This window comes from Ambystoma mexicanum, chromosome 5q, assembly GCF_040938575.1.
Source record: "Ambystoma mexicanum isolate Mex_15411 chromosome 5q, UKY_AmexF1_1, whole genome shotgun sequence".
Classification (NCBI taxonomy): domain Eukaryota; kingdom Metazoa; phylum Chordata; class Amphibia; order Caudata; family Ambystomatidae; genus Ambystoma; species Ambystoma mexicanum.
The window spans coordinates 718,400,107-718,425,507 of NC_090933.1; the positions used below are offsets into that span (position 1 = coordinate 718,400,107).

Here is a 25,401-nt window from a genome sequence, read left to right on the forward strand (position 1 = left end):
AAAATACCGGTAGCGGTAAATCCCTGCCGCCTTACTACGAGGTCCCTTAGCGGGTTGGAGTTTTAACGCCTGCTTTTTGCAGGCGTTAAATACCAACCCGCTAAGGGACCTCGGAGCTAATTACGGCACCGCTAAATTGCGGTGCCGTAATTAGCGCCTTCCCCATTCCCATTGAGCCCTATGGGGCAGAAATGGGGAAGGGCAATGGCGGAAGGGGGATTTACCGTCCCTCCAACCTTGGGATGGGGCGGTAAATCCCCTTACAGCCAAGGCGGTGCCGGTATTTTCTAATAGCGCCATGGCTCACCGCCTACCGTGTAATGAGGCCCTAAGTCTCTAACGAAACCCATGCCTTCTCTTGCAGCATGGATGAACTGGACCATACACTGCCTAGTGACTTCTTAGTTTCCCCACCCTTTTTTTACCCAGGTGAAAGGCATCTTGAGGTCCCTGACTAAAAACAAATTAAAAGGGGGGGAACCCTCTTGAGTCGTGTGCCATCACCCTCACAACAAATATGGCACAGAGAAGGAAATTGTCCGAATTCTTGGTATCCTCATGTACTAACTTCTACACAAGGTTCTTTATGGTCTGATTAACTCTCTTAGAAATGTGCTAATTCCTCTCTACCTTAGAGACCCCCAGCTCCTTTGCTGGACTGTAGGACTTTACATGTATGCCTGGAGAGAGTGAGACCCTTTTTTTCCCACTCTCTGGTGTATTTTGTTGTGATTTTGAATTCTGTGTTTCTTTCGGTTGTGGAGTCTGACAGATTTCCCCAAGGTTTAAATACCTTCTCTTGGATAAACTACTGTTTCCAAGAGCAGTGTAGTGAAATTGACTTTACTTACACTTATAACTTTCTAGACCCAGCACACACTATCTAACAATAGAGTGCTGGAGGGGTTACTTAGTATCCCCTTTGTCTAGCTTCTCATATAACATTTTTATGTTACCCTTTCCTCGATGAATGGCTGGTGGCAGTGGTTTACTTTTAACTACCGTGGTGTCCATTTACCGTGGGCTGCGGTCGCAGGTGCAGTAAAGCACCCAAAGGTGCAATTTTTGTCAAAATGGCCCGGTGTCCTTTTTTCACCATTTCTTTGTGGAAAGGTCCTTCTTGAGATTTACTGTGTGTGCCAAACCAGGTTTGGTCCCTTTGTTCATTTTGCCTTTGGCGAGATTCACGAGTGAAACCTGCCTCTGGCTCCATGGTGTCTGGTGGGGGTAGGAAGCGAGGGAGATGCCCGAAACTCCCTGTGCTTAGTCTCCTAGGAGACAGGAATGAATTAATGGGAGAAACCTGCATGAAAGGCAAGGTTTTTTGGCTTGGAAGGCAGAGTCGACCCCTGGACGAAGGAATCTGAAGAAGAACTTGAAGAAGATGCCTGCTGCAACTCCTGGACCTTTTGCCCGGTGAAGCCCTGCTGCTGTGCTGAAACACCAAATTCGTATCGACAGAGAAGCTCCTGCAAGGACGACTTCTCCCCTTGAGTTGGTCGCACCAATTAACTCCAAAGTAAGCCACCTGGACATCCTCTCGGAGGTGGTTGAAATTCCACTGCAATTGCTGCTGGAACCGAATATCCAGGGAGAGGAACACCAGATTGTGTGCATTGCTTTTAAGCTGGCCAAGAGCTCCAGGAAGATCCTCTGGACTCCCAGGAAGCAGGACTGACTGAGCCTGAGCCACCTCAACAGACTGCTCAACCCCAGATGCAAGGAGAGCCCATCTCGACAGCCAGGAACTGCAGTGTTGCTATTTGAGGTACACGCAAGGAGCTGACACACCGAAGTGACACTTATTTGAAGATTGCCAGTTGCGGTCGGTGACCATCCCATTGCTGTGCAGGAGTCCCCAGACGTCCTCCCACTTGTCCCCACGACTGAGGCACAGGAACACCACGATCTGCAGAGCTGCACAGGAACTGAAGTAATCTGCTGCCCTTTTTCTTCAACCTAAAGGTACTGTACAGTCTAAGAGAACTTACCTCTTGTTGTGTAACTGCACTGGTTCTCTCATGGTGAGACCTCTTGTGGTTGCTCTGTAGAGTTGCTGATAGCTACTTTACCACAGAAGTCTAAACCACTTGTGGCCTTGCTTTGATTTCTTCTTTTCTACAAAGACTTCTAAAACATTGTGCAAAACTTTTACTTACCTGCAAGAAGTGCTTCAGCACACCTAGACTTTTGCCCAATTGACTTTGGCGTAGCCTGGCTACCTGAATGACTCTTCTGCCCTCTGACATTGTGTTTTGTCCTCCTTCCAGGAAGGGGTTAGTTAACTTTGCATTGGGGGTTACCAAAAGTACTTACCTATTTCAGAATATTTGTGTGTTCTCTTGTCCTGTTCTAATAACCTTTTTCTTTGCCAAACTCTTAAGTCTGATTCTATATGCAAACAGTGGTATATTAATGTCCACAGTGTCCTAGTTAATAAAGTCACCTGACGGTGTAGGAAGTGTCTGTGTGCCATCCCAAAAGGGTACTTACTGGTTTACAAATATTAAGAGTGTGGATTTTGGAGTGTATTTGTGTGTTACTATTATATTGCCCCCTTCTCAACAAGGCTTATACTGACTGACTGTTAAATAAATTAAAAATAGTTTAATCAAGAAACCTTGTGTGGAAGAGTTTATTTGAATACTTGTCACTGTGAATCTGTGTAACTCCCCTATAGCTCACATTTACCCCTCTTGAGATAAGCCTGTCTGTTCAACGCTACTAACTTTTGTAGTACAGACTTATACCAAAGGTTGGGTTCCTATTGCCAGGAGGTTGTTGTAGTGCACCCAAAGGGTACTACATACAATCTTGCCTAACAGACCTACAGGTGGATGTGCACTGTCCCTAGAAGGGTTTTAGGTGTTCTTATGAACTTAGACAGGAATTTTGATCGCTGACCTGGGAGAATCCTTTTTGGGAACTCACTGGAAGAGGTAGAGAAATGGGTGCTTGATAGTCAGTTGTCTTCTGTTGTTCATTTTAAGGGTATAGTATTGCATAGTCCAAAATTACCAAAATATATCTGTTCCCTGCTTTGTAATTATATATTATCCATGCCTAGGGCTTATCCTACATGCAGTTGAGATGTATTTTGACAAATGAGACATTATTAGTAAAATGTCTGAACTTGCTGGTAGACCACATGGCAGAGACATCTATTAGACCCCACGCCAGAAAAGTTTTCTCAGGGCATCATCTCAGCTCTTTGTGATGCCCTAATTACTTGCAGTCAAGTATGAATCTGTACCTTTATTACATCTCTTATCCTAACTTCCTCCTCACACCTGCTTACACCCTCTTCTTTTTCTCCATTTTCTCTTCTATCCTCCTCATGATGTTTCCTTCCAAACACATCTCCTCCTGCGATCTAACCTACAGCCTCCTCTTGATTCCTTCCAACCTACCATCCTGCCCCAATCTCTCCTCCAACCTCTTCTCTCCAGTTTCCTCTTCCTTCCCCTGTCCTCCTTCCTCTAACTTCCTCCTACTGCTCCACGTTAGCCTCCTCTATTCTTCTCCCTCCAAACTCTTGCTACTAGCCAAGGCGCTCCTCTTACTCAGCTAGTGATATGACTGTTTTCTGTGCTATTACTTCTAGTTATGATCTGGCCATTAAAGAGGCTAAACAAAAGTTGTTTACTGCCCAAATTGACTACTCTATAACTCAACATAAAGAGCTGTTTTGGGTGGTTCGCTCTTTGTCTGTCAAAGAGTCTTCTACTGACTCCACTCCTCCGACCCAGGAACAATGTGATTCTCTGGCTGATTTCTTTGATAAGAAAATAGTAATTATTCGGGAACATATCTCTGCTATTCACAATCCTGTTGAAGTGATGCCAGGTTTATCTTCTGCGCTGTTCTCTGGGGCTTTGTTGCCATCTGCTGTTAATGGCCGTGGATATCACTTCAGCAGTTGAGAGAATGAAGTCAGCGTCCCCTACCGATGCCATTCCTCTGAGTATGGTGAAAGCCATTTTGCCTTTGTATCCCATATCACTGCTGCAGTGAACTATTCTTGTTCAACTGGGACCATTCCCTCTGCATGTAAATGAGTCACAGTGTTCTTCTCTTAAAACAACCTTCCTTGTATCCTTTGGTTCTTGCTAATTTTCGCCCTATTTCACCCCTGCTGTTTCTTATGAAGTTGTTGGAATACCTGGTCTCTCCGCGGCTTGGGCAGTTTTGTGAAGATATGTCCCTGTTTGATGCATTCCAGTCTGGTTTTAGGCCTGAACATGGTACCGAGACTGTTTTGGTCTCTGTGCTTGATGATTTGAAACTCATTGCTGATCTGGGTGGAGTGGTGGCACTGATCCTGCTGGATCTTTCTACTGCATTTGATACTATCGATCACTCCATCTTGATCAGTCGTTAGGCAGCTGCTGGGATATCTGGCTCTGTTATTTTATGGTTTTGTTCCTTTCTTTCTGACCGTTTGCAGCTTCTCTCACTTCAGCCATTTCTTTCTTCTGTTTCTGCGCTGGTGTGTGGAGTTCCCCCGGGCTCTGCCTTATTTCCTACCCTCTTCAATATTTACATCCTGTCTCTTGTCGCTCTTATCCGCTCCCACGGTTTCAGATGTTACTCGTACGCTGATGATACTCAGATTCTTGTCCGGCGGGACCTTTCCCATCTGGCCTATGCCACTCAGCTGTGAGACTGTTTGTCTGCTGTGGGATGCTGGATGAGCGAGAATTGGCTTAAACTGAATGGGGATAAATCTGAGTTTATGGTTGTTGGCTCTACTGCTGTCATGTCCCTCTGGACTTCGTCTTTTTGGCATCCCTCTTTTGGTTCCTTTCCTGTTGCTGTTCCTGTAATCAAGAATCTTGGTGTAAAACTGTCTGCTTCCCTCTCTCTGTCTTCCCAGATCAGCTCAGTCTGTCAAGCTGGTCATTTTCAGCTGAAGATACTCAGAAAGGTTCTGCAGTTTATTTCCCCTCACCTACGGGCACCAGGTGTCTCCACTCTGGTCCTTAGTAGGATCGATTATTGTAACTCTCTTTATTTGTCCCAGCCTGTTTATCTACTTTGCCGCCTTGAAATTCTTCAGAATTCAGCTGCCCGCCTTGCCACGCTTTCTTCCTATCAGGAGCATATTTCCCCAGTTCTCAGTGCTCTGCACTGGCTCCAAATGGCTAAAAGTGTACATTTCAAATCTCTTTGTCTGGTGCATAGAGCTTTTCATGCAGATGCCCCTGAGTATTTACAGCTGAAGTTTCAATCCTATGTTCCTGGCCGTGCACTATGTTCTATGGACCACTTCCTTCTTGCCGTCCCTAGGTTTCGCCGTGCACGAATTGGCGGCTGAACATTTTCTGTTAAAGCTGCTATGCTGTGGAATGCCCACCCTATTGCTCATCGTTCTGTCACTGCTCATTTGCAGTTTAGAGCAGGTAATAAAACTCTGCTCTTCTGAGCCCTGTCTTTCTCCTTATTAGTGCCTCAGTCTTCGTGCCAGGTTGCCTTTGAGGTCTGTTGTGCTGTACCTTGGTACGAAAACTTCTAACATAACATAACATAGCCACCTCACTTTTTCCCCACCCACTTCTGCCACTGAACCTCTGACTATTTTCAGAGGTTCAGTGAAAAATGTATCTTCAGCTGAATTCTAAAATTTCTATCATTTAATTTATTAATGTAAAGTTTAATGATAATATTAAAAGCATTTTGGACTATCATTAATTTTATTCAATTGATGAACCCATGGCTAGAATCAACATAAAGAATGTGGTACAGAAATTGATTCCAAGACTACTAAGGTGCTTGTGTGGTGAGATTATAAATGACTAGTGTCACAAGGCCTGAACTCTGGCCTTGTCAAAAGGGGCCAAGAGCCCCTCCATTCAAGAGGCTGGAGAATATGGAAATGTTTCAGCGCCAGTTTTACCCCTGAACTGGAGGGGTCAACAGAGAGGTCTACAACTACTGCCCCTCACCCATTTGTGCCAGCATGTATTATTACCAATCACTGTTATCTCCAGCCATGCCTCATGTTCCAAATACTTGCCAGTGTCTTTCTCTTGGTTTCTCACTATCAGAAGTAGAGCCTCCAGAGAAACAAGAAACATTAACTTGCTGCTATGGGAATCACCCTCAAAGAGAGAGAGCCTGAATGATAGAAAGAAAACCCAAAGCTCTCAAGTACCTCAGTGAAACTGGCTCATCCCGGCAAAGAGTGCAAGAAGCTGCATCCCTATCACAGGAAACACTGTGGAGCATCCGAGGGGAATTGGCAAGCCCACACAAGAACTAATTTCAGAAAAGGTCTGAGGTCCCTTAGACCACCAGGGACATAAAGGAGATGGGGAAAAAACCACCCAACAGACTTACCAGAAGAACCGACAGGAATTAGTCCCTGAGCATGAAATATCACCATTTTGGTGCGCAGAATGACCATGTGGAGAAAGTGATTCGGCCTTAGCCCCCTTGTTATGAATTTTCATTATATGCACAAGCCCCGAGTGGGGAAGAAAGGGCCAAATTGTTTAGTTATCCAATACTCGCAGAAGGAGGGGAATATAAGCAGGAGAAATGAAGGAGGAACTGTGGGTTTTTCAGGTGAGGTCAGAGGTGGAGGTGGAGGATGAGCAAGAGACGAGCATGAGGAAGGAGGGAGCAGCGGTTTGTCTATTAGATTGGAGTGGGTGAGATATTGGATCATGAGTGACACTGGTTCTGCAGTCTGAGTGAGTGTGATTGTGAGATGATTGTGTAGGCATTTTAGTACAAGGAGTGATTGGGAACTGAATTTGGAATTGAATGTTACAGTGTGAAAAGGGGGAGAGTAGTGGTTTTGCAGGAGGTGGAGTAGTGTGTAGGTTAGAGTAGTAGTAGGGGGAGGAGGAAGTACTAAGGGGAGGAGGAAGTGGTAGTGGAAGAAGGAAGTAGTAGTGGGAGGTGGAAATAGTGTGGAGGGGAATACTAGTAAGAGCGTGGAGGAGGGAGTAGTAGTGGAAGGAGGGAGTAGTCATGGCAGTAGTGTGGATTGTAGAGGGAGAAAGTGGCAACATGAAAGTGTAGAGGTGAGGACTTGTGACGTGAGAGGTATTGGAGGGTCAGGAGAGTTAGAGAGAGATAATGTGGGATGATACATTTCAAATGCCACTAAAATACATCAATGTTCTCTTTGACATATCGAAATTTAGAACATTGTCCGTGATCCATTGAAGACATCCAATGGGCAAAATGAAATCTTAAGTTCTCAAAAGCTGCTGGACCTGATGGCCAGAATATTACAAGCCAAGCTTAACCACATTTTTCACTCAAACCAAGTACCAGCGTCATGGCTATCAGCCATTATCATCCCGATTCACAAAAAGGGGAATCCCGATGATCCAGCCAACTTTAGACCGATTGCCTAAGTGGACACTTCCTCAAAAGTCTTCTCTATACTCATTCTCCAACAACTCAAACAACACATCCAGACACATGACATCTTGCCCATATTTCAGGTGGGGTTTCGGTCATTCATGGGGAACTCCCTCACTGCCACCATCCTTGCCCACATTTTGGAAAAGTCTAGGCAACCAGAGTCCGGTCCCATTTTCATTGCCTCTTTGGACAGGACAGCAGGCTTTGATTGTGTTATTAGAAATCTCCTGTGGAACAAAATGCATAGGCTGGGAGTGCCCTCTTTCTTGATTCGCCTAATTGTTATGCTGCATCAGAACACCATTTTTTAGGTATGAATCAATCAAGTGGGTGCTCTCACCTTGCCTATCCCAACGTTCACAGGGGTAAAACAGGGATGCAACCTAGCCTCAACCTTATTTCACTTTTACCTGTGGATATGGACCAGATTTGGCAAAAAGATAACATCTTTGCGGCAAGGCTCAGAAAGATCCATCTTCACTGGATGGGGTTTGCTGACAACCTGATCCTATTTAATAAGCCCCCCATATGGTCTACAAAATAAACTCAATCTATACTCTGAGTATGCCTCCAAAAATAATCTGCAGGCCAGTCCCTTCAACTCCAGTAGTATTATCTTCACTAACAGGAAAATAATCAAAACTTTCAAATCGACAATGGTAGGCACAGTGATCGAACAGATCAATTTCCTACAGTATTTGGGCTATACCCTTTCCAATAGCGTTTCCCTAAGCATGTGGGCCACTCACATAAATCAGAAGATGAGGCCTTTACTGTCTCAAATGAAAATCATATTCAGGAAGCACAGTAAGTACTCTTTGTTGCCCACTATCGACTTATATATCTTAAAAGTCGAACCGATTTTGTTTGTATGATTTGGACATGTGTTTGCTGGATTTGGTCCATATCCTTGATAAGGTCCAGTGGACGATTTGGAAGCAGACTTTGGGCTTAGCCTCGGCTCTACCCAATTTTATCTTACGACATGAGCTAGGATTGAGCTCATTCTCCTCCAAATTCCAATGGCGTAAACTAACTATGCAAAAATGTTAAATCCCACTCGCAACGTTCTGTTTCAGGACTTAGGCAATATGCTGAACGAGGCCAACCTAAAATCTTTGGTGATATTCGAAGGGAAGATGAAGAACCTTCTCTCTAGAATTAATGTAAGCAGCGAGGATATTGGGCCTGGCTTACCTCACGTAAAAATAAAACACTTTGAATATGATTGGCTACTTACAATTGAGACCAATAATACTTATAAAACATACAAGGAATACTCAAAATTTCCTAAAAAAAAAAAGAAAACCTCAAGCAAAGTATTTACTGTGTTTTCCGTGTGATAAAGCTTGCGCTCTATTCTTGCGATTGAAACTTAATCAATTCCATACTTACGAGCGTACCCATCACTGGCACAAAAATAACGCGAAAGTCGAAAACGAATTGTGCCGGTTTTGTTCAATGTCCAGTGGTCAAGAAACTTTGAAACACGTAGTTCTTTATTGCTCACACTTTGAACCTCTGAGAACCACATTATTTGACAAATGTATCATTGGCGATACTAACTTCACCAGGGAACTTCTGTGGTCTCGGTGTATGTGGCGAGAGAACACCTCTCTGATATTAGCACTTATCCAGCTGCTGGACAGAATTAATGAGCTTTTACCTTTGCCTACTAATGTATAATATTTAAAATCTGTATATTTTGGTTGTTATGTTCGACATTCTTCTATTTGGTTTGTTTCCAAATTAAACTTTGTAATCATTTACCATCCCCTGGTCACGTGGAACGGAGCTAACCAGTAATCACAACTGCAAATGCTTTGTCATATAAGAGTTCTGTCACCATCTATTATGTGCATTTAGACTTTTTTTTTCAAATTCAGTTTCATTGGTATAGGTATAAGTAAAACTCAATGCAGTACACCTGCAAACAATATCACAATGCAAAAATACCAAACGAGTTTTCAGTCCCCCCCCCAATAACTGTTCAAACTCCCCCCCCATCCCCAAAAGTTTCCATGGTCTTCCTTGGCAAGCTCTTCCTTGATTTCCTCGGGACCCAAGTCCTGTCCCTTTTAAGATGTACCTTACTGTGTTTGGTTCTCGGTGGAGACACTCCCTACCCACTTGGCCTTTGTCCCTTTACGAAGCATCTTAGTCTCTGCTGTGGCACCCAGTGTCCTCCCTCCATAGGGAGGTTGGTCGGCCATTCCCTTCCCCTCTTAGCACAATGTCTCTTCCACCTCTTCCCCCATGTCAACTTCCTGTGGGTGCTCTGGGTCATATTTTGCCAGGAAGGTTGCCCATTATTTGGCCCATGTCAGGGTTTGGTTGTGTATTTGCCTGGTTAGTTCCTCCATCCTATACATGTCCAATGCCTTGGCTGCCCATTCTTTCTCACTCGGGAGGCTCTCCCTTTTCCATCCGGTTGCCAGGCATGCCCTAGACACTAACAGGAAGTAGTGCGGCATGTCCGGGAGTTTTGTCCATTCATCATCCGACATTTCCATTCCGAATACAACTAGCAGTGGGTCCATGTTTCTTTCTACTCCTTCCTATCCCTTTATCCACCTGTACACCTCCTTCCAGAAACTCTGTACCTTCTCAAAGGTCCACCTTATATGCCAGTAGTCGGCTATTTGACTGCATTTTCTCCAGCAGTGAAGGTCTGCCCCCGGAAACATCTTTTCTAACCTTGCCGGGTCCCACTGACATCTGTATAGCAGTTTTAGCCCGTGCAATTTGTATTGGCAGGCCACCGAGGTACACTGGGCGTTTAGGCATAGCTTTCCCCAGTGTTCCATATCTATCCCCATCCCCATGTCCTTTTCCCATCTCATCCTGAGTGTGGTCACTTCTTCCCCTCTTGCTTCAAGCAGGGCTTGGTACATTTTTGAAATTATACCTTTTGCGTCTCTCGTTGTATCCAGAAATTTTTCTGTGCATGTCAAGTCCCTCTGGAGCTCCCTTTTCCATGTTTTGGACATTAGTACTCCCTTCAATTGCAAGTACTTAAAGACCGAGATATTCCCAATCCCCAGGGCCTCCTCCAAGTCTGCTATTTCTATACATTTATCTTTCTTCACAACCTTCCCCACCCTCTCCAGACCCGCCTTGAACCAGTCCGGAAACTCCTGTTGTCCTGTATATTATCCTGTATAGGTGGGGTATATTTGTGGCTCAGTGGAGAGGCCCATGTCGTTACCCCTGTCATCTCCCTTTTGACCCTCCACAGCCTCCATAGTGGGGCCAGTATCCTGTGTGATTGGATCCTACCTGAGATTGCTTTAACCGGAGCCCAGAGCCATTCCCCTAGTATAACTGGACGGAGGAGATAATTCTCTATCCCCACCCACTGTTTGTCAGTATAAATACGCAGGTGGGGGACCATTGTCCTGAATTGTGCTGCCCTATAATATGTTCTCATTTATAGTAATCCCACCCCTCCCTTCAATTAGGATGGATCAATAGTTTGTAAGCTACCCTTTGCTTTTTTCCCTGCCAGAGAGGTTTTAGTATTTTCTTTTTTTAAGTCTGCAAAGTGTATTTCTGGTATTTCTATCGGCAGTGCCTTGTATAAAGATAGCACTCTGGGGAGAAGTACCCTTTTTAGTGCATTTAACCGCCCCAGCCAGGAGATCATCAGTTTCATCCACGTCTCAAGGTCTACCATCAGCCGGTGCATGAGCGGGGGAAGTTACATTCATATATTTTACTTAGGTCCCTTGGTATTTGCACCCCCAGGTATCGTAGGCTATGTCTTTCCACAGGCAACCCCAGGTAAGACCATCTCTTAAGCTGTTCTTCTGTGCCCTCTACCAGGGGGAGGAGGATTGACTTATGTATACTAATCCTAAAGCCTGACACTGATCCGTATTCCTTTATGACCCTGAGGGCCTACTGCAGGGACCCTCCTGTGTCTGAGAGGTACATGAGAATGTCATCTGCATACATACTTACTTTATATTTCTGCCCTCCCACTTCAAACCCCTTTATCCGCTCATCTTCCCTTATCCTCACCCCCAAGGGTTCCATTGCCAAAGCAAACAGTAGAGGCTAAAGGGGACATCCCTGCCTTGTCCCTCTTGTCAGGTATAGCTCATGGGATATAGCCCCTTTGACCACGACTCTGGCCGTTGGCCCCGTGTAAATTGCCCTGATTGCATTCTCTCCCCCACCCAAATTTTGCCAAGCACTGCAAAGAGGAAGCCCCACTCCACCCTGTCAAAGGCTTTTTCAGCATTTACACTCAGCGGCTCCTGTTCCCCTGGCCATTCCCCTATATGTTTTATTAGATTGAGTGTCTTCGTAGTCACGTATGGTCCTTGTCTACCCGCTATGAACCCCATTTTGTCTGGGTGGTTTAAGCGGGGCAGCTTCTCCTCAAATCTTGTTGCCAGGATTCATGTGAATATCTTCTCATCCACGTTTAGGAGTGAAATTGGGAGATACGAGGAGCATTGGGTCGGGTCTCTCCCCTCTTTTGAAATAACCGAAATCAGGGCCCTGCTGAATGTAGCAGGGGCTTTCCCTGTGTCCAGGATGTGGTTGAATAATTTAACTAAGTGTTGTGTCAGGACTCCTTTGTGTTTCTTGTAAAACCCTATGGTATATCCATCTTCTCCTGGGGCTTTCCCATTTAGGAGGCGTGATATGGCCTTCTGAACCTCCTCAGCTGTGATTGGGCCATCTAGGTGTTCTATCTCTGGGTGGGTGAGTTTGTTCATGTGTATTTCTTCTAGGTATTTAATGTTTTTTTTTCCTCTGCACCATGCGCTTCAGTGGTGTATAGTGTCTCATAGTATCAGGCAAACCCCTGTGCATTGTAAGTGGTTTCAACCCAGCACTCCACCTAAGTCAATGCCTAGTATGGGAGGCCCAATGGAAACCATTTTTTATATATTTTTATGTCAAAGGTTATTTTATTTCTGGATGATGTACCCTTATATAACGCCCCTCTCTTTGAATCCCCCCAGCCTCACTGAGCCAAGAAGTAGGTTTGTTTTGCAAAGTCAAAAGACTTATTTGAAGAATTGAACAATATATATATCACACTTTTATGAATATGAACAATATCTGAATATCACACTTATGAATATTTATGCAATAATCAGCAATGGGTAATTTTACTATATCAACAATCTCTTTAATCAGTTAGGAGTAGGAATAGGAAAAATAGTGTAGCAGAGAATAACTTTGTATGGTTCAAGGAAATGCAATGATAGGAAAGAATGCAACACAGAAATAAACTTGATATGACTTCAATCAAAGACAATGTGATCACTCTTTCCCCCTGTTATTACTCACTCCCCCCAATACACAATATGAAGATATGGAATGAGGGCACACAGGTTTCAGGAATAACAATCAACAATTGCAGTTTCAATCCCGATTTCCCCCAGCAAGCAGAGAGAAACAGGGCTGATTTTAAACAGGTCAAATGCTTTTGAATGTAATATGAAGTGATGGAAAAAATGCTAAAAATGGTTTTAATTCGATAAATAGGATTCAGAACTAGTGAGAGTTGTTTTGAATTGGTTCAGGTAGACACTAGCAATGATTATTGAATGATTAGCAGATAGAAAACGAAATTCAGAAGTTGAAAGCAAGAAATAGCTGTTTTTACATGTGGTGAAATTGAGCCAAATGCGAAATTGCGGCAAACTTTTCAGCGCACGAAAAATGCGATTACAGCAAAACTAGAAGGAGTTGGAATGCGTTTGAAAGCTGAGGATGTTAGCTTCACAATGACATTTCAGGCATGTACGGTTCAAATGTTACAGAGGTTTTAGTCCCCCCCACGCCCCACGCCCTGCACCATATGTGCCACCCAAGGCAGACATTCAGGTAGCTGGTTAAAGGTCCAGCCCAGCTCAGTTAGAATAGCTCAATATAAGCATATGGTCTAATTCATATGAGTCAACGGTTTTCACTTACATTGAAATCACGACTTTTTTTGTCACCTGGAGACTCGGTCCGACATCTGTCCAAAAGCCACTGGAGGGATAAAAAGAAGCACACAGAAAAAACAGCAATCATTAATGTTCATGAATGAATAATGAGAGTTTTACCTGTAATGAAAATGTACAACCATATAAAAAAAGAGATGATGTGACAAAGCTCGTGCAACTTAAAATGCAGCAGAAATCATATAAGCTCATTTTTGCAAAGTAATACTAATTTTGCATATGTACCGTCAGAGAAAAGAAGTTTCACCCTGCACCGTTGCTAGGGTCGTTTCTTAGAGGCGTCGCAATTACTAAGAGATGAAGACATTTCTCTAACCGTCTATACAGTAATCCCTTAAATTGCTAAACGAGTTTATCACTTTGTCAGTAATCGCGCAAATCCTAATTATTCAGGTACATTTCTGTATCTATTGTGAATAATTGGCCACTCTGTGCATTTGTAATCCTTGTTATTTATAACAGTAGTTCCATGTGTGCTTTGGGCCTACACGTGTTTCGAGCAAAAGCTCTTCTTCAGGTCTCTCAAAACGATAAAGTTTATAGTTCAGATGTATTTATTATTAAAGAGCTGATGCATTGAGCCACTTGTCTTGAGGTTCTCCTTGGACCTCTATATGGTATGGCTTCAATGTGTTGTAATCTCGTTTAGAATGGCTTACATGTTGTTTCCTCTCTTTTGGATGATTACAACTCGTGTTTTTAGCACAGGTCGCTGGGTTTCCCCTTACTACTAGTCCCTTGCCTTCCAAATGAACATTTCATTTCCTGGTACAATTTTATTAAATTGCAAAATTAAAATGGAGGGTGCAAATCAAGAGTAACAAGGTCTACTTTCCCATGCACATCCCACCGTGCTCTTATATGACATTAGCATCCACAGTGTATACAGGTAGGACTTTTATTGTTAGCAGTACTGCATTGGTTTGACATATTACCGTCAGTTAAAAATACTTTTTCAGTGTAGAGGCTTGTAATACATGTGTTTCATTTGTATTTCCTTTTACTGCACATCTCTTGCCCCTTCTCAGTGCATTACACTACATTTGAGTTCGAGTGGCTTGACAAACCACTGCAATTTATGTAATCGCTGTATCATATGTAAGTAATGCAACTGTCTATGGCAGTGGTCTTCAAACTTTTTTGGCCTGGGCCCCCCTGAGCAAAGTTTGGGCAGGCTGCCCCCCCCCCAAAGTGCCAGATGAACAGTATGTAGAAATCACTATGAACCTTTGCGTGCCGTCACCACACCCTATTCCCAGTACAGACCCTGAGCTCTCCCCACCCTACTGCCACCACTATCCCAGTGCTGCTGCCCATCCTGCTCCCACCACAGTCCTATAACACAAGCATACACATTTAAATGAAAAATAAATCGCCATAAACGTACCTTCTGCAGGGGCCTTCGTGTGGTTGCTAAAATGCCCCATTCCAGGTTGCTCTGCCCGTATGTGCGAGGAGGCGCAGGAACACCCCCTCGCACTTACATACATGCAGTGCCCGAGCCAGCATTTCCAATGAGCTATGCAAGGCTGGCGAAGCAAAACACCCCCAGCTTTGCACGGCTCAGTGATCATGTGCGGCTGGGGAAATGAACTGTCAAAGGCAAACAGTGTTTCCCTTTGATAGTACTGCCAGCCCAGGAGCACTCCCTCAGCTGGAGAAAGCAGCTGAGGGAGTGCTCAGTGTTTCACTGGGCTGGCTCCTCCATAATGGGTGAGGGGGCCAGTGGGTGGACGACCCCTTGCCCATTATGGATGAGCCGCTAGACTCGAACTGGCCTATATGACAATGCCCGTACCAAAAATGCAAGATACTAGTGTAGGCCAGTCAAAATGGGCCACTTTTTTGTCCAATGTTGGCCAGTTTGAGGAGTTACTTCACTATGCAGCTAGTAGTTTTGACCATTGTTGCAGAATATTCTTTAAATATCACAATTTGTTTACATTTCAACAAAAAACAACCCCTTGGGTACTATTCAAACAGCCTGTGACTAAAGGACTGAATATTAATTTGCAAATGCTGGCCATTTTTTCATTGGTGCCTAAGACCGTTTTATGGTCCAGTCTGACCATGTGAGCTGCAAAAAAAAAATGTTTTTTTTACACATTTCATGCTGGGCTCTGGCGCCCCCTGGGATGCGGCCACGCCCCCCTGGGTGGTGCACCCCACAGTTTGAAGACCCCTGGTCTATGGTAACCTGTAAGTAACTGAACACCTATGTAAATCCTGTGGAACGTTTGTAAGCCACAGCTAACAACCACTGTAACCAATCTCTTAAGAAAAGAGCCTCGGTGCCCCTGTGCTTGATGCGCTATACAAATAACCAAATAAATAAATACATAAATAAATAAATTTGACGATAAATTGCACACATTGCAGCCCATTCTGAAAAGTGCAAATATAAAGGCAGAACACTCTATAATTTACAAAATGTACACACACGGTACGTTATTTTTTATATAGCAATTGCTAATGCAGTTTTTGCCATTGTGTAATGATATCAATGGCAATTCGCACCAGTACCCATTTTAAAGTTACAAAATTGCACCCAGGAATAGTAAAGGCTGTATTAGCATTATTTGTGGATTCAAATCTGTGTCCTGCAACTTGAACATGGACCACAGAGTTATTGTCTAACTGACTGAGCTATTTTACCTTCTTCAGTCGCATGCATGCACTTAGCTTCCATATGTTCATTTTCCATATTCTAATGCAGAATGAAGTACAAAGGGAAGGCGTCAAAAGCAAGCAAACTTGCTTGTCCCTTTGCACTTCACAGTGCTAGTGTAAGCAAACAGATTTCATGGGAGTTCACGGCGCCTATGAAAACGTCAAGATATCAAGCTGGTATGAATGATGTCACATTTACAATGCAAATGCAATAAAATGTGTAGCACAGATATTTCACGCATACATTGTTTACACAACGATTTCACACACAGATGATGTGAATACATGAGTAACTTCAGTTCCATTGATACCCCCGACATATAACATGCTACTTCACATTTACACCATGTAGAAGGAGGAACTCTTTACTTAGAGAAAGTGCAGAGCTAACCCTACACCCGTGTTGTGTGATTCGGTGACTGTTCTCTGGAATGTGTTTGTGCATAATGCTGGGGGACCTACTTGAAATGATTCTGAAACACCCCGCTATCCACCAGCTCGGACGAAATGAAATTTCTCGACCTTCCAATCCAGTCTAAGTCAACCCAGCCTTGCACTTTAAGATATGCTTGGTTGAAATGTGTGTTCGGTATTATAGGCAGAGTCAGAGGCAGGTGGTTTGTAATGTACTTGAAGGAAAAGTAGACATTTGAAATTGAAATCGGGTTTAGTAGTTGAATGGGGAGAGGTAGAAAATCAAACAAGGATTTAACTGAGGGAGTATGCTGAAATAGCATATTGGGAGGGAGGGCTTGGGAGGATAGCTCAGGGCCAATGTGCTAGGTCCGCGCTTAGAAACCTCTTGGTATGAAGCGCATTATAAATAACCGATTACAATGTATTTGAATGATCAACAGTGAAACATTGCAAATAGTATTTATTTGAGGGAGAGGCGGAACACTGAGTGAGATATGCTGTAGTTAAGGAGAACATTGAAATAGGGGTTAATTGTGAGAGGTAGAAACCTGAAATAGGATACAGTTGAGAGAGACATTTAAAAACAGGATTTTGTCGAATGAGGAAGAGACAGGCATTGGAAATAGGGTTTAGATGAGGGAAAATTAGAAAAATTCAAATAGAATTTAATTGAGGGAGAGGTGGAAAGCACAGATTGGATTTAGTTGTGGGAGAACCTTTAACAGATTAAGGTGAATGAGGCCGAGGTAAACATTGGAAATACAGTTTTGATGAGGACAAATGGGAACATTGAAATAGGATTTAGTTGAGGGAGAGGTAGACAAAAGAAATATGCTATATTTTATTGTCACAGTTGGCTAGAGGCAGGCATGAGTTTTCCATAAAGTCACTGCAATCGAGTGTGCCATATTTTTCTGACTACTAGAGAGAGGAGAATCCCATGCACTACCTTGTCTGAGAGGTGCGCATGTAACATTTCTTGTCAGTGTTTCACTGAGTAAGGAGGGGTGGAAAATAGAGATTAACATGCAGTGACTGCTTGTCAATGTGTAGTTACATATTTGAATGTGAAATGCGATTGATGTTATGCATGAGAACTACACAGCACCTTTGAACATTTGGAAATGCATCCATTTCTTAATCACCAATCTACCAATCTATAATCTCAATTTGTGTCGAGCAAAAGGCTACTGCGTGTGCCTACTCTTTGGCCTTTCCTCTCTATCCCTTCCTCCCTCTAGAGAACTTTGCTACCATAACTCTCTACAACCTCCCCAGATCCTCCCCCACTTCTATCTATCTGCACCAGGGTGGCAGGCTCCCTTTTAAATGTCCTTCTCCTATTCAACAAAGCTATACATTGTCTGGCTACTCAGTACCTTGCTGACTGCACCTCCATCTACTCAGCATCCAGTGTCATTCACTCCTCTTCTGCACCCAGCCTCACAGTCTAATGCCTCCAGGCGCCTGCTCTCGCTTCTGCTCTTTCTCTATGCTGACCCTGCTCCATTGAAACACAGTGCCCATCGCAATAGAAGGCAGTCGCACCACAAACTACACTTAGCTGCCAGGGAGCTCCTGTTGCACTCTCGACCAGGGGAGCCAACTTGTGAATTTCCTGTCGGTGCACTGCCCAGATTTTAGAGCGTTGGCATTCAAAGGATATTAACATTGTGAGAGATTTCCCAAGGGATTCCTGGGCCCCGGAGCACCCACATACAAGGCGCCCATGCTCCCACCAATCCTCTCTAACTGACCTTACCACTCCCTTTAGTGCTGTGTCAACATGAAATAATGCAATTTCGTATATTTGCATAGTACTGTTCCTTTTGTTTGAAACTCTTACCACCAGGTTAATGTTAGCTTTGTAAGTCACTGGTCTCTTTATTTATTTATTTTTTTTTTTTTGCCTGTTTTGCCCTTCTTTGTTCACATGCAAATACAATGGCTCACAACTTCTCAACTTTGTGCTATTGTACAGGCTCTCTTCTGGGGAATGCCTCTGCCAACTGAAAATGTTTTAATGCACTATGATCACACTACCGACCCGTTTGTAACAAAGGGCAATCCAGGTGACTAAACATATTTCATGATCACTGTAATGCAAAAGAGGCTCATCACAGAAATTGTTCCATATTTGATGTGAGAAGTGTATTTAGTCTGGTTTGGTTTTGCAGACTTGAATTTGTATTCTCTCATTAACAGTAGACACACCTGAACTAGGAGTAGCAGCATGCAAGGAAGAAGCAGTGCTTGTGCGACCGAGCTTTCATAGAAGGCTGTATTTTTGTTCTGTGGATTTTGTTTCTTTGACAACAGGAGAGGCACTATCATTCTATCCCATAAATGTTGTATGTATTCTGCATGTCTGTAGGATGTCAGAGGACAGGGGAGGGTTTAGGCAGTCTGTGGGCACTGTGTGATTCCGCTGGGAAGATTGAGATGGGTCAGCCCACTGTATGTTCGACGCAAGAACTGTGAATGGAGTGTGTATCACTTATCAGGTGGCACCAGCTGGGTAGAGCGTGTGCCCAGAAGCCATTGAGACTTCAGACTTCCTGGAGCGTACGGAGGTCTGGTTTGCAATGTTCACAAGGCCTATCCTTTAGGAATATTTTTTCATATCATTTAGCCCAAATGGAGTTTATTCCACAAAAGAAATACATGATTTTCAGGTTATTCAGAGTTTGACACCCCCCTGTGCCTTTTAGGACGTATATGCTTTAAGTTTGTATTGTGTTTAGGCCACTGCAAGCTGTGACCATTTCTTTAAATGCGTGTTGGAAAGGATGGAGCCGTTTCTACTATGAGAAATTTAAAGGAAACAAAGTGTTGCTTGCAGCAGTGGCCACTGCGGATTTTTTTATGTGCAGTTGCGTAAATATTTCTTGCCAGAATGCCGTAACGAACAAGCATAGCCCCCAAGAAGGTTTTTAAAATAATGGGTTCAAATGGTTCATTTTAAAACACATTTTTTAGAAAACGAGGTCCTTTTTAGTACTATTGTAGTCCTAGCTGTTGACCTGTCGAAACTAGGATAAGGGAAGTTCAATGAGGAGCTGTATGCACCTTGTAACTACCTTTAGTTGATGACGACTGTTATGAGGGGGGTTTGATTAACAATATATTGTTGCTTATATAATAACATCTGTTTTCAAATAGGGATATGTGCAATAAAAAGAAAAATACTGCATTATTCAATATTTTATAGTAGAAAAATACGAAATTGTTTACAACATTAACTGATTTGCACTTTATGCGTAGTTGCACTTTCGATGCATTCTTTTGCAGAACAAAAACAAAAATATATTTCTTTGATGATGTGTACTGCTGCACATTCGATATTGTTCTTGTTTAATGTATGTGTGTTGTCATATTCTCAATTGATTATGAATTAATAAATATGTTATATTCACAAAGTTGTCTGAAATGACCCATGACCTCTATTGAAGAACTTTAAAATTAAACATTTGAAATAATTGACTCGTGAGACACCACCTCTGATAGAATTCATATATCATATATGTCGAGTAAAATAATACCATGCCTGTCCCCTGGGCCCACCAGCGCCTCATAAGCATACATTCAATGTGATTGTGAGGCTCTTGGGGGCCACATGGGGCAGGCATGGTACTTTTCTACTGGACATATATGTCCAGTAAAAAATGACATGCCTGCACCCTAGGTCCCCAGTTCCTCGCACACACGCACACAATCAATGTGATTGTGTGAATGTGAGGCGCTCAGGGGCACAGGGTGTAGGTATTGTTTTACTGGACATCTATCATAGATGCCCAGTAGAAAAATACCATGCCTGAGCCATGGGGCCCCCTCCACCCTCATCGCCACAGAAGGTGAGTTGATTTTTGGCCAGTAGATAGGGAGTTGTACAACAATAGCATTTTTCTAAGGCGCTGGGGGGCACAGGAGTCAGGCATGGTATTTCATTTACTGCACTTCTATAACAGATGTCCGGTAATAAAATATCATCCCTATCCCCTGGACACCCCCAGCTCCACAGAAGGGGAGTTGATTTTGGCCAGTGGGGAGTGAGTTGTAGAACAATGGCATCTTTAAAATGTATTGTTGTACAAACGTCTGCACCCCTATTCACCAATATCAGCCCCCTAGCCCTGCACAAACACACACTCGCAGTACACAACAGTAATTTCACACACAGCATGCACTCGACCCTCGCTCATTCACACAAGCACCCATCATTTTATACTCACTCATAACGCAAGCATAGACACATCCATACACATATTTAAATAATTAACATAATAAACGTATCATCTGCCTGGATGGTCCTGAAGTTTGTTTCCTCCCTGTGCTCCAGCTCCCTCGTAGCATGAACAGGAGCTGGAGTGTAATGTTAATGTTAATGTTAAAGGACATTTATACCGCGCACTATCACCACCGGAGTGGTCCCTTGGCGCTCTGGCGGCTCTGAAAAAGGAGGGGAGGTTGAATTAGTGGGAGGAAGCAGGAAAAGTGCAAGAGAGCAGTGATGTGCTGTTGGCGGCCTCAGCCCGGTGGGTCCGTTGGCTGGGCTTGGGGTGTTTGCGGCCGGTAGTCATTGTGTACTGTTGTGCAAGGCTATGTGTGTTTTTGTTTTGTTGTTGCCTTGTAGTGAAGTTTGTGCGGTTTGTTGTGCTGTAGGTTTTGGTTGTGTTTCGTTTGTAGTTTGAGAGGTGTATGCAGAAAGAGAGATTGTTAGTAGGGTTGGTTAGTTTGCGTCTCTATCCTAAATTGAAGCGATCGACTTGCATAGTCTCCCCTGTTGCGGCTCTGTCCTGATCTGGGTCTGACTGGCATACAAGTTCCTTACTCCTCTAGCCCCGCCTCTAACATGCTCTCTCATAGATCCCCTTATCCTCCATTTATACTCCTGTGGCCAGTGCACCCCCTCACACATACACAGATGCAGAAAGAATTTCCAATGAGCTATGAAAAGCTGGGGAAGCAAAACGCCCCAAGCTTTGCAAGACTCACTGAGCATACACGGCTGAAGAACAGAACTGTCAAAGGGAAACCATGTGCAAAAAGCAGCATAGGGAGTGCTCAGTGTTTAGAATGGACTTGCTCCTCGGCTCCTCCATAATAGATGAGGGGACCAGTGGGTCAACGCCCCCTAGCCCATTATGCCAAGCCTCCCATGGCTTGCAGTCAGTCCCAAATCTGTACAGCTGGTTGGCAGTTTCTTTCAAACTGAAAGCAGTATTTATTATATGTTTTTAACTTGTAATGATAATTTAATGTTAAAAAAAACACCCATTTAAAATATATGTTAAACTAGTCCTTCGCATGTTCAGTTTTGCCATGAAGTGAAACAATCACTGTACATTCTTACTAAACTATAATTATGTGAGTTCTGTCAAAGGTATGAATGATTGCACTATGAATGCTTGTCATGTGACTTTCTCTCAGCATTCTGAGCCTTCCAGAGGAAATTATCTGTCTTAAACTCTTCATATTGTGTACAATAACACTTCTCACCATGGTACTGATTGTATTAACCTCCGAAGGGTTTAAAATCAGGCCAAGCCATGCCTGTAATGTGATTTACTAAGACCAAAGCTTACTGAGGGTAATTTCTTTGAGGTGCAAAGAATTCAGGGGACCACCAAAATTAGCTCCTTCATGATGTTGGGTCCCCTAAATGCAAGTTTAAATTTTGGCAAGGTATATTATAAAAGTGAAGGGAGACATTTGCTTAAATCTTCATTTCTACTCTCCATCTTGTCAAAAAATAAATCCAACCTGCAAAGGATGCTTTGCAGACAGCATTGGATTCTAATTGAATTTGCCTGCTTTTCGCAGGTGCTGAATGGAGATAGATTCTATAGGAATCCATTCATTTTTGTGGCTGTTGGAAAATCACTGGGAGGTGTAAAATGAAGTGAACTTACAAGATGAAAGAAAGATCTAAAGTCTGCTTTGTGCCTCTTTCTCTGCCTTGTAACCACTTGGAAATGTGCTTGAGTGCAAAAATAAGTTGTAAAAGCAGTATGCCTTGCTTTTACACCTTCAGTTTCTGCACCACTCATTACAAAAAGATCCGGATCTGGAAGGAAATCTCATGATAATCAAAATCAATTGTACCTACTTTGTTGACCTCATAAGGATGAAAGGATGAATCAGTCGTATTCAGATTCAAAATGGGGGCCTGTAGCCTAAACACAGAACTCTGCAGCAGGTGCTTTTGCCTACTGATATTTCTTAAGGCACAGGTTATATAGATAACTATTATAATTGCTAGGCACTTCTCATTAACCTCTCTGTGCAGACGCACAACCAAAGCCTCCCTTTGCTTCCTTTATTCTCCCTTCTTTCAGCCTTTCCTTACTTTGAAGTTATCCTCTCTTTAACATTGACTATGAAACATGAACCGTGACAAACCTCAGCAACTTTTTCTGGAGATTAATGGCTTAGAAGGAAAATGAATGCACATTTGGGTGTAAGAACAGTTTGTGGAAGGTCCTAAAAAAAGCACAGTCTAGTTTGGAGGCTTAAGGAGCCACACATCATTTTTTATATTCTTGGCCAGATTTAATGTCTGTTTCCCAAACTCACCAATTAAAACTACTGTTGTGCATTAAGACTCTGATATTAATATTTCAAGGTATATTACACAGTTGTTCATTGAAATCTGCAAAGGACTTCCAGAAGACTCATCCAAATTTTGAGAAGACTTGAAAAATGCCCCTATCGCCAAACCTGTTCACAAATGTTTGGCCTTTGGATTCTGGATGATATTGCTTTCAGGTTATCAGTACTCAATATGCTCTTGCAAAAGCTACAAATGTATGAATACATCTCAGACCAGCCAATACATTTTCCAACACATCAAATGATACCTTAAATGTTGCGTGAAGTCTAGGTGTGTGATGTATGTAGATTAAATTAATGTTTCAAAGTCTGGAAGGGATCACAGAAAAAGACATATTAAACACATGGGCCTCATTCCGAGTATGGTGGTAAGGGATAGCGGCCACCGCTAACGAGAGCGGTGGCGGTAATCCCTTACCGCCATACTCCGAGTTCCCTTTGCGCCATGGTTGTTTTAACACCTGCTTTTAGCAGGTGTTAAAAACCATGGCGCTAAGGGACCTTGATGTTAATTACGCCACCGTAATTTACGGTGGCGTAATTGACGCCTTCCCCACTCCCATTATGCCCTATGGGGCAAGAATGGGAATGGGGAAGGGTGAATGGGGATTGGGGAATTACCGCCCCGCCAACCTTGGAATGGGGCGGTAATTCCGCCATCCACCAAGGCGCTGCCGGTCCGGGTACGGCGTCAACCAAGGCGTTAATAGCGCCATTGGTTAGCGCCGTACTCGGAATGAGGCATTGGCTTAGTATGTTTATTTAATGCAAAGTTCCCCTTTGACAGTTCTGCTTTTAGTGAAATATGATTAATGTGTTTTTGAAAAATCATGCCAGTCATAACTCGGCTTGAGCCATATTTCCTTGCTAAGGGTTTTGATAAAAAATACACATATTGAATCTGATTGTTGTCGATTAATACTATACTTGAATGTTCCACTCTGGAAAAAAGATTAGCGTTAACTGTATAGTCTGTAAAACGGTATCTTTTCTTGGATGTCATACTTTCAAGAGAACCTCCAAAACTGATTCATAAAATGGAAAGCTATGCTAGCAACAGAAGCGGGATATCTTTATTTGTGAACTGGAAGCAAATGATGAAATCGATTTTGACAATTGTTTAGAAAGAAGGATTTGCTGGACAATTATATTTTGAGAAGGCTTTTATTACTCAGGGTCACCTTAACTTTGCTTTGAAGGGATGAAACATCATCCTCAGAACTATGAACATTATTGTTAATGCCATGTCCCCTGAATGGAGAAACACATGCTTCTGCTTCATAGTTTAGTTTAGTTTAGTTTATTATTTGATAATGCGCTCCAAACCCAGGGGTAGCCGGGCGCAGCAGTTACAAGAATACTTAAGCTTAGTTACATACAATAATACATAAAGAAGATACAGTAAAGGTGTTCTTAACAATTTAACAGGCAGGTATATGGGTATAGGAGGAGGGGTGTTCCTATACAACAAGGAAGTCAGATCAGGGATCAGGAGTGACATAATAGTTATTCGCAGTGGTTGGTCAGTGGTGAATCAAGGCCGAGAGAAATAGTTAGTTAGTTGTCGTTAGACCAAAGCCACTTTTTCACATGGCGTCTAAAACTTGAGTATGGTAGGTTAGCTCTCAATGCAGAGGGGAGGGCGTTCCATGCACAGGCAGCTTTCACAGGGAAGCTCACTCCGCCCGTTTTTTTTAGTTTAAATTTGGGAATTTCAAGTAGGAGGTAGTTAGATGCTCTCGTGAGGTATGTGAAGGATTTTCTATTTAGTCTAGCCGAAATGTAAGGAGGAGCAATGTTTTTCATTCCTTTATGGGTGAGGGATAATGTTTTGAGGAGGACTCTGTCGCTAATTTTTAACCAGTGATGATCTTTCCTAGTGTTGGAGATGTGTGCTCTACAGGGTATGTCCAGAGCTGCTCTAAGGGCATTATTTTTTAGTGATCAGCCCATCATAGAAATGCAATCGTGGCCACAAACCTTCTGCTGCTCTTGTTGGGTTATTAAAAGGGCAAACGCAGATGCAAGGCTGACGATGGGGAATTTCCTTTAAGCATATATGGAGATGGCCATACTTTTGTCTTGTGTTTGTGGGAACAAGGGAGGCTCAAGTCATGTAAATAGAACCTGAACACAACCATAAATAACACTCATACTACTGAGACAAAGGTGGAATACAGCAATGGGAACAGTCACTATGAAATACAGGAAGAAAGGGGACATGAGGAACAGGACGAAGTTAAAAAACAGACAATTGAATAATCCAAGCAGGAAAATCGATGAGAGAGAAAGCAGCATGTCTAGCAGGGAAGAACACATATTCACCTATCAATTCCAAAGAGTGAATGGA

General features: G+C 43.1%; 1 protein-coding gene across 1 annotated transcript in view; it reads right to left on the reverse strand.

The window, feature by feature from the left end:
- Positions 1–25,401, reverse strand: part of TRPA1 (transient receptor potential cation channel subfamily A member 1) — a 1,301,026-nt gene that overhangs the window by 519,814 nt on the left and 755,811 nt on the right. The window contains exon 16 of the mRNA XM_069621203.1: positions 13,321–13,380. Within this exon, the coding sequence (XP_069477304.1) occupies positions 13,321–13,380 (60 nt within the window). The remainder of the gene's footprint in view (positions 1–13,320; positions 13,381–25,401) is intronic.